We start from the raw sequence: 15,948 nt of genomic DNA on the forward strand, positions 1-15,948 counted from the left end.
AAAATTTATTTTCAGGAAAAAAATTAATTTGGTGTAAAAAAAAATCGGATTAAAAATATTTTTTCACGATTTTTTCCCATTGTAGGTGCGAATTACTATGGCGTTATATACATACGTCGTTGAAATGTCTATCATTAGATATACTTATTGTGTATATTAATGACTTAGTAATCCATAAATAGATCAAAAATCTCAGCCTATTGTGGGCCGATTTTTAATAGAAACCGAACCGGGTCTATAGCGGATATACTGATGTATGAATCATGTATGTTAGTTATTTTGGGGCTACGGAATGTTGATTTAAATATACAGACAAATAGTCGGACATGACTATATCGACTAAGCTAACTATAATGATCTTGAATATATATACTTTATGTGTTAAATAATATTTAAACCAATCAATATAAAAATTCTCAAAAACACGTAAATGTATTCAAATATTGTACAAATTCATTAAACATTAAAATATTGGCATATTACTCGGTATTTATAAATCTATCTACTCTTATCAAAAATCCTCCCTTTAAAGATTTTATAGTTGCCTCCGTTACCTTTTTGGACTACTTACGCTTAAAATCGGACATGTTCTGGGATATCTTGCCTGTGTTTAATGCTTTTTTGTTGGGTGGATACTTTTTTTCCATAGAGGCATAATGCCAAATCGGAAATATGAAGGAAGACACTATGTAATATTTATTTCTGTGTTTATCGTTCGTGATGTCACAAATGATTGCCGAATTTTGTTTGTTTTTATACCCTTCACATTCGTGAGAAGGGTATACTATATAAGTTTGTCATTAAGTTTGTAATTTCTACATTTTTCATTTCCGACCCTATAAAGTATATATTCTGGATCCTTATAGATAGAGGAGTCGATTAAGCCATGTCCGTCTGCCTGTCTGTCTGTTGAAATCAATTTTCTGAAGACCCCAGATATCTTCTGGATCCAAATCTTCAATAATTCTGTCAGACATGCTATTTAAAATCAGCAAAATCGGTCCACAAATGGCTGAGATATGAGGAAAAAACCAGGACAACCTCGATTTTTGACCTATATCTGGATTACTAAGTCATTAATATAGACAATATGGATATCTAATGATAGATATTTCAAAGGCCTTTCAATGACGTATGTATATTAAAACATAGAAAGTTGGACCTACAATGGGTCAAAATCGGAAAAAATATTTTTTAACTAGATTTTTTTTTTCATCAAAAGTTTTTTTCGCTAAATATTAAAAAAAAATTAAAAAAAAAATTTAACTTTACGAGTTGCTTTTCTGTTAGAAGTGTTCGGTGCTCTTCGAAAGAGTTGTTCGTTCGATTTATTTGCCTTACATATATCTGGTAGATTTTTTTCCTTCCTGATCCAGGTTTCTTTTCAATGTGCAAGACTTCCTTATATTGTTTAATGGCTTTGGAAACAGTTTGAAGATGAACTTTTTTATTGTTTTTTTTTTTTTTTTTTTTTTTTTTTTAAATTTTTAAATATTTTTCACGTATTTTTTTTTGTTGAAAATTTTTAACGAAATAAAAGTTGAAAATTAATGATTATGTTGTCATTCTTGTGGAATTGCCCATATGTCAAATTGAAATATAATTAGGGAGATGCTCTAATACTTGTTACACTTAATTTAAAACCAATAGCAATTTGCATAATAAAATAAAAAAAGAGATGATTTATGTTTTCAAATACATATGTATTTTTTTTTGTATTTTATTGACGATAATAATAAAGTCAAATAAATTTCACTTAATATTAATACATTTGATATGCAATAAAAATTCTAAACAATAAACTAAATTAGCCTTAATTAAATACAATTCGATCCAATCAAAGAGACAAAATATACGAATGTAGTATATGCACTTTACTTGCCGCAGCTGCCCTTGTCGCAACTACCGCCTGATCCGCATTTGCAAGAGGCGCCGCAACCACAATTGCCAGTTTGAGTTTGAGAAGTGCATTTGCAACCTAATTTTTTGTTAAAGAGAAATAAAAAGAAATTTAATTAATGTGTTTCAATAGAAAGTAATCAATACAAATGAATAATAAAAATTTATTTAAAAAAGAAATGTTCTTTATTTAAATATTTAAAATGTTTGTTATTGTTACTTACCGGTTCCACAGGGGCAAGGCATGTTGATTGATTGTTGTTTTAAGTAGTTTTACAAAAATAAAAGATGCAAAAAGAAAGTCTTCAGATACTGTTGTTTAAGCAACTGCAGATACTGACTGATGCCTGTGCCACGAATGTATGAGTTTTTATAGATATGATTAGTAGGTATTTTTCAGCTCACTTGCACTCTACACAACACTGCTCGTACAAAATTCAAATTTTAGTTTTTTTTTCTTCTTCAATTTCAATTTAAGCTGTGTAGTGCGGTGTGCATTTAACATACAACAGTCTGAAGTCGCCACACTACACCACACCAGCAGGCTACCTACCGTAAATATGTTTTCTTTAAAATAAAACGCACGAACCCACCAACTGAGGTTTGAAAGTGGTGCTGAGTGCAAAAAATATTTTGCTAGAGTAGCGAGCGGGTTGAAAGGTAATTGAGGGTTTTAATGTGAAAACAACACAATTACCGGTGAAAATTAATATCTATCTATGTTGTTTTCAAATGTAACAGAGATGACGAAGCTTCGATTTTCTTTTAAGTCTCAGTTTTCATTAAATTAAACAGAAATTCCCATAGCTTAATAATACGACAAATATGTATACTTGTTTATACCAATAATTTCATATAATTAAACGTCATAATTTGTTTTTATTCTTAATTGTTTACTCTACTTTTAACAAGAATTTCATTTCTGTAGCCGATATCACATCGTAATAAGAATAGAAGGTTCGTGACAAAGAGAATAAAATACTGAATAAAAATGAACAACAAACATACGAGAATTGCGCACAATTTTAGTTTCGTGTTGTTTTTCAGTTTTTTGGGGTCTCTGCTTTTTAGAATCTAGACAATCGTTTTAGTTTGCTGTCAGCAGTTATACGGATTATTTGAAATGATATGGAAATCAATTTGCTGTTAGACATCTATAGTTTTCTAAAGTGATTGTAGAATAGAAATTAAATTTGTACAGCATTTGAGACATATAAAAAAGAACAATATATGTATATAAATTGTGAAGGAATTTTATAAATAACATATAAATACGTAGTTATTTATTTAAAGCTTTATCTGGCTACTATCTAAACGAAATTTTATTAATCACAAACCTATAAAAACAGTTAATTTGAGTGATACAACTACATTTTCATAACGAGATGACTTTGAATTTTTAGTTGGATGAAATTATTTTTATATTAAAATTACACATTCTTTCAATAAAACTAAATTAGGAATCTAAACAAGTTATTAATAAATATTTTTATAATAAATCTCCAGTTTCATACAAATTTAGAAAAATTAACTATCATTTTTCGGAATATGTACTGTAAAATTCCATAATTAGTTGAACAAGAGCGCCACCTGGTTTTGAAAACTTAACATCAAATAGAAATTTTAAAAGTGGAGTCACAAACCAAATTCAAATTATATTATGGAAATATAGAGGGCGCCTTCTGCACAGTGTCAGACAAAAACATTTAACATTAATTAACCCCCTGTCTATACGAGATAAATTTTTATCATGATACACGTCAATGGTTGTCAAGGTAAACAAGTAAGAGAGCTATATTCGGCTGTGCCGAATTTATATACCCCTCACCAAATTATACTTCAAAATAAAAATTTTAAATATTTTTAGGGAAACAAACATTTTCGTTTTGTTTTTTCATTTTTTGGAACAAAAAATTTTCGAATTGTTTTTCTAACATTTTTTTTTAAATTTAAAATTTTTTTTTTGTTTTTTAAATTTTTTTTATATTTAGCGAAAAAAAATTTTGGTGAAAAAAAAATTGGGTTAAAAAATATTTTTTCCGATATTGACCTATTGTAGGTCCAACTTACTATGGTTTTATATACGTCATTGCAAAGGTCTTTGAAATATCTATCATTAGATATCCATATTGTCTATATTAATGACTTAGTAATCCAGATATAATTCAAAAATTGATTTCAACAGACAGACGGACATGTCTTAATCGACTCCGCTATCTATAAGGATCCAGAATATATATACTTTATAGGGTCGGAAATGAAAAATGTAGAAATTATTCAAGTTTCAAACCCTTTTCCCAGTATTCTTCATACAAATTGCTTATGTTTCTGAATGCTTCGTTTTACAAAATGAGGACCTTAATTTTTGTTGATAAAATTTTTTTAAAATTTTGTCATTTCGTTAAAAAAGTAAGGTCTTTAAAAATCATATAATTGTAGCCTTCACCATAAAATATGTTAGTAATTTACACATCGTTATACATAGCGTAGGTGATATAGTGATGTCCGTCTGTCTGTTGAAATCAACTTTCGAAACCTCCAATTAACCTACAAACATGATTGAAACATCAATATAACTTATTTCTGAAAAAATTCTGGTTTCAAAACTTTTTCGTAGAATTCTTGTGGCCTCATTTTATAAAACTAAGCGATCAGAAACGTTAGCAATTTCTATGAAGAATACTGGGAAAAAGGTTTGAAATTTGACTTTTTTCCATACAAAATTTGTTTAACGTTTGTCGTTGAATTTTATATAATGATGCCCTTAATTACTTACGTTTCAAAACGTCTATAAAAAAACGAAAAACGTAACGTTTGGAAACGTAAGCAATTTGTATGAAGAATACTGGGAAAAGGTTTGAAACTTGAGTATTTCCATAGAATTTAATTTTAACGTTTGTCGTTTCGTTCTATAAAATAAGACCCTAATATTAAAATACATTTACGGAAATAAAAGCAAATATCGGAAAACGGTCAACATACCGTTACCGAATTAATCCAGTTCGAGTCGTTAGCCAACCTAAATAATTAAGAGACTCAATTTATAAAACGAAGTATACGGAGGGGAAAAAGGTTTTAAACTTGAAAATTTTCCATACAAAATTTGTTTAACGTTTGTCGTTGCGTTTTATAAAATGAGGACCTAAATTTTAAATTGTTCCATAAACATTTTTGTAAACATTTTTAAATTAAAAACTTTAAATTAGATTTTAATGATTTTTATTTCATATTTGGTCAAAAAGTAAGAATATTAAAGCCAAATAAATAAATTTTACTTAAATTAATTAATACATTTGATATGTAAAAGATTGATCACAACAAAATTTTGAGAAAATTAAAATTTTAATTAATTGTTATACGGTCCAATTAAAGCAGCAACGAAATTTACTTGCTGGATCCGCATTTGCATGAGGTACCGCAACCGCATTTGCCAGTTTGGTTTTGGGAAGTGCATTTGCAACCTAATTTGGATAAAAAAAAGTTATTTTGTAAATTAAAATTTTGTATTATTGATTAGTTTATGTTTTAAAACTTACCAGTTCCGCAGGGGCAAGGCATTTTGTTTGATAGTTTGTTTTTAAGTTTTTTCACAAGAAATATAGACTTCAGATGTTGTTGTTTAAGCAACTTTTAGTACTGACTGATGTTTTTGTTTTGAGTGTAAGTGGTTTTATAGATATGTTTTTTGTTAAACACTTTTCAGCACACTACAATTCTACCAGAGATTTGTCCAAAAATTAAGCTGAGTAGGGTGGTGTGCAATTACGAAGTAGCCACTCTACACCACATTATGGTAAGTAAGTAACAATAAATTGCACACGACCCCTACATAATTAAAATTAACTGCGTACTAAGTTTTAGAAATGGGCCGTGTGCAAATGCTGTTGTAAGCTAAAGGGTTGATAAATAGATAATTGGAAAATCTACTTCAAACATAGATACGCATCTACAAAAGTATCTAATAACTAAGATTTTTTAGCTTTAAAAAAATCTGGATATTTTCAAGTCCGGTTTTATTTTTGAGAAATTAAATTCAAATTACTCACATACTAAGTACATACTAACTGCTACGTAATAAAAGTCGTGTGCAACGTCATATACATATTTGTTGTAGTATTTTTTTTATTTACTCTACTTGTTTTATTTTATTGTTGATAATAAGCTTATAATGATAAAGATTCGTTAAAACGAAGAGAATGATAAAGAAAATTCTATGCACACTGAATTTGTCTCGTCTCGTTTATAATTTTTGTGGTCTCAGCTTTTTAAATTGTATGGAACCAGTTTAGTAGGCTGTCAGCAGTTGATACATTGTATTTAAAAAATGGAAAATAATATGCGGAGAAAATGTTTCGAGTATCTATTATTTTATAAAGAAATGTTGCCAATGTCGTCACACCGCATAATTTAGAAATTTTTTTCCTGCATTTAATAAGTTTATAATTTTTTAAAACAAAAGGTTTTGAAATGTCAGCAATTTGTATGAAAAATACAAGAACATTTTTTATGGGTGTCATTTAATCAAGGTTAGAAAAGGTAACGGTAACGCTAATTTGTATTATTTCGGTAACGGTAATTTATCGCTGACTTAATTTCGGGCTGACTTAAATGATTCTTAAAGTTTAAAAAAATAAAAATATTACATTTTTGTATTTTCATAACTTAAAATTATATATAGAGAGTTAATGGAATATACGATTATGTAATTTAAACGCAGAAAAAAATTTAGTTGTATTTGTTTACATTAACCACCTCAACATTTTTATACCCACTATCAAAAAATATGGGGTATATTGATTTTGTCAATCCGTTTTAGAGTGTCCAAAAAACCGGCAATTTAAAAAACCGGTTTCCGGTTTAACCGAAAAAGTGTATTTTGAAAAAACCGGTTTCGATTATTATCTTTTAAAAAAACTGGTTAAGCGATTTCGGTTTTTGTCTTCAAAAAAACGGTCAACCAGTTTATATTAAATTTTTATTTAATGGAAATTTAGCATTTTTGAATTCTTTATGCAATAATTTTATATCTTTTACGAAATGTTGTCAAATGCTACGATTTTCTATAAAATAAATCAATATTTTTAAAAATGGGATCAAAGTTTTTCATAAATATGTTTGAATGAGCTTCAGAAAATATATTTCATTAAAACCGGTTAACCGTCATACAAAAACCGGTCAGTATTCCTCATACAAAATGCTTATGCTTCCAAACTTTGCGTTTTATAAAATGAGGCCTTGAAATTCAAAAGTAAGGGCCTAATTTTATAAAACACAACGACAAAAGTTAGGGCCTAATTTTATAAAACGAAGCGTTCAGAAACGTAAGCAATTTGTATGAAGAATACTGGGAAAAGGGTTTGAAACATGAATATTTTCCATAGAATTTTGGGTCTCATTTTAGAAAACGATACGACAAACGTTAAACAAATTTTGTATTGAAAATATTTAAGTTTCAAACCCTTTTCCCAGTATTCTTCATACAAATTGCTTACGCTTCTAATCGTTTCGTTTTACAAAATGTGGCCCTTTATTTTTTGTATGGAAAATATCCAAATTTAAAACCTTTTTCCCAGTATTCTTCATACAAATTGCTTACGCTTCCAAATGTTGCGTTTTTTAAAATGAGGCCCTTATGTTCGCTAAAATTGCTCGACTACCGTACCTCTAGAATAACGTTACCGAAATAACTGCAAATACCATTTCATAAATCATTTTCTAAATCGAAAATTTATGATACGTAACAAGTATTTTATATAGGGCCTCATTTTATAAAACGAAACGACAAACGTTAAACAAATTGTGTATGAAAAATATTCAAGTTTCAAATTATTTTCCCAGTATTCATACAAATTGCTTACGTTTCTGAACGTTTCGTTTTACAAAATGAGGCCCATTAACAATTGTTTCATACCTTTGTCATTTCGTTTTATGAAAATGAACATTGTTGCTTTCCATAATTGAGGTTTATAAGGGTCTAATTTTATAAAACGAAACGAAAAACGTTAAAATAAAATTCTATGGAAAATATTCCAGTTTGAATCCCTTTTCCCAGTATTCTTCATACAAAATTAGTTTAACGTTTGTCGTTGCGTTTTATAAAATGAGTACCTATGAGGCCTGGAAGCGTAAGCAATTTGAAGAACAATTTCATAGTTTTTTGTGTAAATTTAGGACCTCATTTTGTAAAACGAAGCGTTCAGAAACGTAAGAAATTTGTAAAAAGGCTTTAAACTTGAATTTTACCATACAAAATTTGTTTGACGTTTGTCGTTGCGTTTTATGAAATGAGGTCTTAAGTATCAAAAAACTCCCCAGTATTCTTTGTACAAATTTCTTACGTTTCAAAACCTTTCGTGTTATAAAATAATGGGATTAGTTTCAATACATTTTTATATTACTCCGTATATATTTTATTTAATTTTTAATAAGCATTTTAACTGCTGACAGCTAACTAAATCGATTGAACATATTTAAAAAAGCTGAAACCCCAAAAGTTAATAAACACCCCGAACCGAATTTAGTGCGCAGTAACAATTTTCTTAGCCTTGTCTTCGTTTTATCGAATCTTTAATTGTTATCATTGTTTATCATTAACAATAATAAACAGATTAGATTAAATAATAATAAACAATTTAAAAACAAATTATGACGTTGCATTTGAATATTATTACGTTTTTGTTTGTAAGTTTGTAAATAGAAAATATTTGTAAGAAAACATGACTTGAAAAGTTTTCAGATTTTTCTTAAAAATATTGTTTATTGAGAAAAATAGTTTAGAAATAAAATCATTGATTGATTATCTTACAATCATTCAGTTTAAAACAGCTTTTGCACACGAAACAGCGCTAACATACAGGGTTCGTGTGCTTTTATTAGCATTAACATTAGCATTAGTGTAGTGTGCCTCTTCCAGCGTAATTGTATGACTAATGCACACTTCACTACTCAGCTTATAATTTTAAGAATTAATTTTCTAAAGTAGTAGTGAGCTGGACAATGTTTAACACTAAACATATCTATAAAATCACAAACATTCGAAGCAAAATCATCAGTCAGTACTAAACGTTGCTTAAACAACAACATCTGAAGTTTATTTCTCTTGTAACAAAACTTAAAAACAAACTATCAAACAAAATGCCTTGCCCCTGTGGATCTGGTAAGTTTTACAACATAAAATAAAGGATAATACAACAGTTTTATTAACAAAATATCGTATTTTTTTCTAAATTAGGTTGCAAATGCACTTCTCAAACCCAAACTGGCAAATGCAGTTGCGGCACCTCATGCAAATGCGGATCCTGCAAGTAAAATGATTAGCTGTTGTCGCAGATTGTATTTATTTAAGATTTTAGTTTAACAATTCTTTGTACATATCAAATGCATTAAATTAATTTAAGGAAAATCTATTTATTTGGCTTTAATATTTTCTTGTCAAAAAAAAAATGAAATAAGTAAAAAAAACATTAAAAACTAATTTAGTGGTTTTATTCAAAAAGTTTGTAAAAAAAAACTGGGAAAAGTTTTAAAACTTGAATTGCTCAAACTTAGGGTCTCATTTTGTAAAACGAAACGTTCAGAAACGTAAGCAATTTGTATGAAGAATACTGGGAAAAAGGTTTGAAACTTGAATATTTTCCATACAAAATTTTTTTAACGTTTGTCGTTTCGTTTTATAAAATGAGGCCCTTAAGCAATTTTTATGAAGAATATTTAGAAAACGATTTTAGGGTCTAATTTTATTAAAAGAAACGACAAACGTTAAAATAAAATTCTATTGAAAATATTCAAGTTTCGAACCCTTTCCCCAGAATTTTTCATACAAATTGCTTACGTTTCTGAACGCTTCGTTTCACAAAATGAGGCCCTTAACTTGTATTTTGTTCATACAAAATTTGTTTAACGTTTGTCGTTGCGTTTTATAAAATGTGGCCCTAAGTTAAGGTGACCATACGTCCTCGTTTTTAGAGGACAATCATCTATTTTAACTGGCTGTCATCTATAAAATTTGTGTCCTCTATCTGTCATATTTTTTCATAAGCTGCCGTCTTTTGTAATTTTTTGGCATGATCAATGGAATTTATTTTTAATTTTATAAATTAAAAGCAATTGGATTTCTTGCCGGTCACCGGTTTTTATACCCTACACCACCATAGTGGTGAGGGTATTACGCGTTTGTGCAGATGTTTGTAAAGTCCAAAAATATTAGTCTAACACCCACCTTAAAGTATACCGATCGACTTAGAATCACTTTCTGAGTCGATTAAGCGATGTCCGTCCGTCCGTCTGGTTGGCTGGCTGTCCATGTAAACCTTGTGCGCAGAGTACAGGTCGCAATTTTGCAGATATTTCGATCAAATTTGGTACATATTCTTTGTTCGGCCCAAGGACCAAGATTATTGAAACTGGCTGAAATCGGTCCATTATTTCACCTAGCCCCCATACAAATGTCCTTCCGAATTTGGACTTTATCGGTCATTAATGTTTATTTTATATATGTATCTCCACAAATTCCGCTCCAAATAAGTTTTATATACACAAAATTCATGTCACCAAATTTTGTTACGATCGGTCCATAATTAGTCATAGCTCCCATATAGACCCGCTTCCGAAAATCACTTTAACGTGCATAAATCGCTTAAAAATGTTGGTAAACACACAAAATTCAACATAGTTAACTTTAATATACACACAAATCACACGACCTAATTTCATGGTGATCGGTCCATAATTGGTCATAGCTCCCATATAAGGCCCACTTCCGAAAATCACTCAAAAATATAAATTATTGAAATTTAAAAAAAAAATGTTTTTGCTCTTTACTTAGTGTAGGATATTATATGGTCGGGCTTGACGGACCATACTTTCTTACTTGTTTTTTTTGTCAAATCGTACTGAACTTTAAAAAAAATAGTTACACTTAATTTCTTACTTTATATGTATAAAATACAGAAATTTGTTAAAAAAAAATTGCTTCAAATTTGAAATGGAGTTTTGAAACTGCCGTTAAAAAAATTCAATTTTTTTGGTCATACCTGTGAATAGGATAACGGTATCTTACGAAGACAAAAACTCAAATACATGTAAATATGGATATATTTTAAGTAAAAATTATCTTTTATTTTAATATTTCTCAAAATATGTTATCTCTGTTCCTACATTTCTTGTTCTAGTGACCTGAGGCCAGAGACCAGAGACCGAAAATAACGGGTTCACTTTCATTGCAATGGTAAACTCTCATTCGCAGCCGTTTAAAAATAAATATTTTAAAAATATATATTTTTTCCTTCAATTTGTTATTATAACTCCGATACTACTGAGCCGATTAAAACGCAATAAAGGTTATGTAAATCTGAACTTTTCTAAGTTTACTTCAATAATATCAACAACCCTTTTTGACTTATCATGAATTATGTAGAGAAACATCTAAAAAATTTTAGGAAAAAAAAATTTTAAAAAAATCTATCCATAGAATTAAAAAATTTTACCATTTTACCATCAAATCAAACCACTGAATTTGTTTTTAATGTTTTTTTTTTTTTTAATTATTTCATTTATTTGACAAAAAATATTAAAGCCAAATAAATAAATTTTTCTTAAATTAATTTAAAACATTTGATATGTAGAAAAAATAGTTGGATAAATTAAGTCTTAATTAAATACATTCTGGGACAGCAGCTAAGATTATTATTACTTGCTGGATCCGCATTTGCAAGAGGTGCCGCAACCGCAATTGCCAGTTTGGTTTTGGGAAGTGCATTTGCAACCTAATTTGGATAAAAAAACGATATTTTGTAAATTAAAATTTTGTATTATTGTTTAGTTTGTGTTATAAAACTTACCAGTTCCACAGGGGCAAGGCATTTTGTTTGATAGTTTGTTTTTAGGTTTTTTTTTTACAAGAAAAATAGATTTCAGATGTTGTTGTTTAAGCAACTTTTAGTACTGACTGATGATTTTGTTTCGAATGTTTGTGATTTTATAGATATGTTTGTTGTTGAACACTTTTCAGCACTTTACCACTTTAGAAAAGATTTCCACAAATTTTAAGCTGAGTAGTGAGGTGTGCATTTACGAAACGATATTGTAGTAGGCACACTACACTACACCACACTACGATAATTACTTTCGAACCAATCAAATGCACACGAAACCATTAACAGTATTTTAAGGTAGAGACGTGTGCAAAAGCTGTTGTAAACTAAATCGTTGTAAGATGATAGCAAATTTTACTCTTATACATAGATATGTATAGTAATACATATAATTCTTAATGTTTTCCAATTTTATCAGCTTAAAGAATAAATATGAAAATTTTCCAAGTCTTGTTTTCTTTTACAGTCTCTGACTTAATTACGATCATGTTAAATTCCAATTGTTAAACGAATTTTTTTGTATATAAACATACAAACTGCAGCGTAAAACAAGTAAGAAAGTATGGTCCGTCAAGCCCGACCATATAATACCCTACACTAAGTAAAAGAGCAAAAACATTTTTTTTTAAATTTCAATAATTTATATTTTTGAGTGATTTTCGGAAGTGGGTCTTATATGGGAGCTATGACCAATTATGGACCGATCACCATGAAATTAGGTCGTGTGATTTACGTCTATATGAAAGTTAATGTTGAATTTTGTGTGTATACTAACATTTTTAAGCGATTTATGCTCGTTAAAGTGATTTTCGAAATCGAGTCTATTTGCGAGCTATGACTAATTATGGACCGATCGTGACAAAATTTGGTGACATGAATTTTGTATATATAAAACTTATTTGGAGCGTAATTTTGGTGATACATATATAAAATAAACATTTATGACCGATAAAGTCCAAATTCGGAAAGGCATTTGTATGGGGGCTAGGTGAAATAATGGACCGATTTCAGCCAGTTTCAATAATCTTGGTCCTTGGGCCGAACAAAGAATATGTACCAAATTTGATCGACATATCTTCAAAATTGCGACCTGTACTCTGCGCACTAGGTTTACATGGACAGCCAGCCAGACGGACGGATGGACATCGTTTAATCGACTAGGAAAGTGATTCTAAATCGATCGGTATACTTTAAGGTGGGTCTTATACTAATATTTTTGGGCGTTACAAACATCTGCACAAACGCATTATACCCTCCCCACTATGTTGGTGTAGGGTATAAAAATTCGTGTGCAACGTCATAATTTGTTTTTTATTTTTCATAATTATTTACTCTAATGTTTTATTATATTTTATAGATAAGCTATTTATGATAAGAATTTAAGAATCGTTAATACGAAGAGAAGTCAAAACAAATTTCTTTGGTTTATAGACTTTTGGGGTTTCAGCTTTTTAAAATGCTTGTAACCATTTTAGTTAGCTGTGGAAAATGCTTGTTAAAATATGTAATTAATACATGTGCGGAGAAATATGCTTAAGGGCTTAATTTAATAAAACGAAACGACAAACGTTAAACAAAATTTGTATGGAAAAAATTCAAGTTTCAATCCATTTTCCCAACATCTTTCATACTAATTTCATACGTCTCAAAACGTTTCGATTTATAAAATGATCTCATAAATACATAATGAAAAATATATGGGCCTCATTTTGTAAAACGCAACGACAAACGTTAAACAAATATTGGGTCTCATTTTGTAAAACGAAGCGTTCAGAAACGTTAGCAATTTGTATGAAGAATACTGGGAAAAGGGTTTGAAACTTGAATATTTTCCGTACATAATTTGTTTTACGTTTGTCGTTTCGTTTTATAAAATGAGACCCTAAGCTATTATTTATGCCCTTAAAATGTCGTAATAAGCTTTAAATAAGTAAAATTTTAGTGTTTTCTACTATTCAAATCATGTTGAAAAAAGTTTCAAGGGTTTTTGATTTTTCAGTTGTGGTTGTTATTCTCGTGGTATTGCTCATATGGAAATTATTAAATTTTTAAAATGTTTACTATTAGGGCGTCATTTTATAAAATGGATCGTTCTGAAACTTAAGCAATTTGTATGTAGAATACCGGGAAAAAGGTTTGAAACATGCATTTTTTCCATTCAAAATTTGTTTAACGTTTGTCGTTGCGTCGTATAAAATAAGGTCCTTACAATACAATGGGATTAGTCTCAGGGCCTCATTTTATAAAACGAAACGATTGGAAGCGTAAAGGTAGGGTCATACATGGCAAATATTTACTCAAAAAAGCGAAACCCCTTTTTAGGCACACATTTGTTTGACATTGTTTAAGGGTCTAATTTTATGAAACGAAACGACAAACGTTAACAAAATTTTGTATGGAAAATATTCAAGTTTCAAACCATTTTCCCAGTATTATTCATACAAATTGATTACGCTTCCAAAAGTTTCGTTTTATAAAATGAGGCCCTAAATATGTTTATCGTTTCGTTTTAAGAAATTAGACTCTAAATATATTTTTATATTACTCCGCATATATTTTATTTATTTTTTAATAAGCATTTTAACTGCTGACAGCTAACTAAAACGATTGAATATATTTTAAAAAGCTGAAACCCCAAAAGTTAATAAACACCACGAACCGAATTTAGTGCGCAGTAACAATTTTCTTTAGCCTTGTCTTCGTTTTAACGAATCTTTAATTGTTATCATTGTTTATCATTAACGACAATAAACACATTAGATTAAATAATAATACAAAATTTAAAAACAAATTATGACGTTGCATTTGAATATTATTACGTTTTAGTTTGTAAGTTTGTAAATAGAAAATATTTGTAAGAAAACATGACTTGAAAAGCTTTCAGATTTTTCTTAAAAATATTGTTTATTGAGAAAAATAGTTTAGAAATAAATTAATTGATTGATTATCTTACAATCATTCAGTTTAAAACAGCTTTTGCACACGAAACAGCGCTAACATACAGGGTTCGTGTGCTTTTATTAGCATTAACATTAGCATTGGTGTAGTGGGCCTCTTCCAGCGTAGTTGCATGACTAATGCACACCTCACTACTAAGCTTTAAATTTTAAGAATTAATTTTCTTAAGTAGTAGTGAGCTGGAAAATGTTTAACACTAAACATATCTATAAAATCACAAACATTCGTAGCAAAATCATCAGTCAGTACTAAACGTTGCTTAAACAACAACATCTGAAGTTTAATTCTCTTGTAACAAAACTTAAAAAAACAAACTATCAAACAAAATGCCTTGCCCCTGCGGATCTGGTAAGTTTTACAACATAAAATAAAGGATAATACAACAGTTTTATTAACAAAATATCGTTTTTTTCACCAAATTAGGTTGCAAATGCACTTCTCAAACCCAAACTGGCAAATGCAGTTGCGGCACCTCATGCAAATGCGGATCCTGCAAGTAAAGTGATAAGCTGCTGCCCCAGATTGTATTTAATTAGGATTTTAGTTTAACAACTCTCTGTACATATCAAATGCATTAAATTAATTTAAGAAAAATCTAATTATTTGGTTTTAACATTTTTTGTTCAAAAAAATTAAATAAGTAAAAAAACATTAAAAACTAATTTAGTTGTTTTATTCAAAAAGTTTGTAAAACAAAACTGGGAAAATTTTTAAAACTCGAAAAACAATTTGTATGAAGAATACTGAGAATAAAGGTTTTAAACTTGAATATTTTCCATACAAAATTTGTTTAACGTTTGTCGTTGCGTTTTATAAAATGAGGCCCTAAGTTATATGGAAAATAATAAGGGTCTCATTTTGTAAAACGAAACGTTATGAAGAATACTGGGAAAGGGTTTATTTTAAACCTGAATATTTTCCATACAAAATTTTGTTAACGTTTGCCATTGCGTTTTATAAAATGAGGACATTAACTTGAATATTCAAAAGTGTAAAATTTGGAAGGTTTAGGATTTAATTTTATAAAACGAAACGATAAACGTTAAAATAAAATTCAAGTTTTAAACCAAGTTTTCCCAGTATTCTTCATACAAATTGCCTATTTTTTCAAAATGTTTTACAGCAAATGTTTCAGTGTGGACCGGGACTAATGAATGAAAACAACAAGAACTAATTTTAGCTTTTTTGTATAATTTTAATAATATTTTATGATAAATTG

The 15,948-nt window shown here is 29.0% G+C and overlaps 1 protein-coding gene and 4 long non-coding RNA genes across 7 annotated transcripts; 2 read left to right on the plus strand and 3 right to left on the minus strand.

The window, feature by feature from the left end:
- Positions 1-1,682: 1,682 nt before the first annotated feature.
- On the minus strand, positions 1,683-2,467 carry LOC135958876 (uncharacterized). Of its 2 annotated transcripts, XR_010576465.1 has the most exons (3): positions 2,453-2,467; positions 2,124-2,321; positions 1,683-1,978 (listed from the first exon to the last, which is right to left on the minus strand). It is a non-coding gene; the product is annotated as an uncharacterized LOC135958876 (long non-coding RNA). The 2 variants fall into 2 exon arrangements; XR_010576464.1 differs by lacking the exon at positions 2,453-2,467 and having other exon boundaries at positions 2,124-2,444.
- Positions 2,468-5,101: 2,634 nt separating this feature from the next.
- On the minus strand, positions 5,102-5,862 carry LOC135958883 (uncharacterized). The gene is made up of 2 exons (XR_010576467.1): positions 5,436-5,862; positions 5,102-5,360 (listed from the first exon to the last, which is right to left on the minus strand). It is a non-coding gene; the product is annotated as an uncharacterized LOC135958883 (long non-coding RNA).
- A 311-nt stretch (positions 5,863-6,173) lies between these two features.
- Positions 6,174-9,373, plus strand: MtnA (Metallothionein A). Of its 2 annotated transcripts, XM_065509833.1 has the most exons (4): positions 6,174-6,358; positions 8,329-8,580; positions 8,715-9,055; positions 9,131-9,373. In XM_065509833.1, exons 3-4 carry the CDS (start codon positions 9,034-9,036, stop codon positions 9,205-9,207), a joined length of 99 nt encoding a protein of 32 aa, XP_065365905.1. In that variant the 5' UTR covers positions 6,174-6,358; positions 8,329-8,580; positions 8,715-9,033; the 3' UTR covers positions 9,208-9,373. The 2 variants fall into 2 exon arrangements, 1 of the variants encoding a protein (XP_065365905.1); XR_010576471.1 differs by lacking the exon at positions 6,174-6,358 and having other exon boundaries at positions 8,565-8,580; positions 8,879-9,055.
- Positions 9,374-11,412: 2,039 nt separating this feature from the next.
- Positions 11,413-12,150, minus strand: LOC135958907 (uncharacterized). Its single transcript, XR_010576473.1, has 2 exons — positions 11,739-12,150; positions 11,413-11,663 (listed from the first exon to the last, which is right to left on the minus strand). It is a non-coding gene; the product is annotated as an uncharacterized LOC135958907 (long non-coding RNA).
- Positions 12,151-13,323: 1,173 nt separating this feature from the next.
- Positions 13,324-15,391, plus strand: LOC135958901 (uncharacterized). The gene is made up of 2 exons (XR_010576472.1): positions 13,324-15,077; positions 15,153-15,391. It is a non-coding gene; the product is annotated as an uncharacterized LOC135958901 (long non-coding RNA).
- Positions 15,392-15,948: the final 557 nt, after the last annotated feature.

Source organism: Calliphora vicina, chromosome 1 (genome assembly GCF_958450345.1).
Source record: "Calliphora vicina chromosome 1, idCalVici1.1, whole genome shotgun sequence".
NCBI classification, from domain to species: Eukaryota; Metazoa; Arthropoda; class Insecta; order Diptera; family Calliphoridae; genus Calliphora; species Calliphora vicina.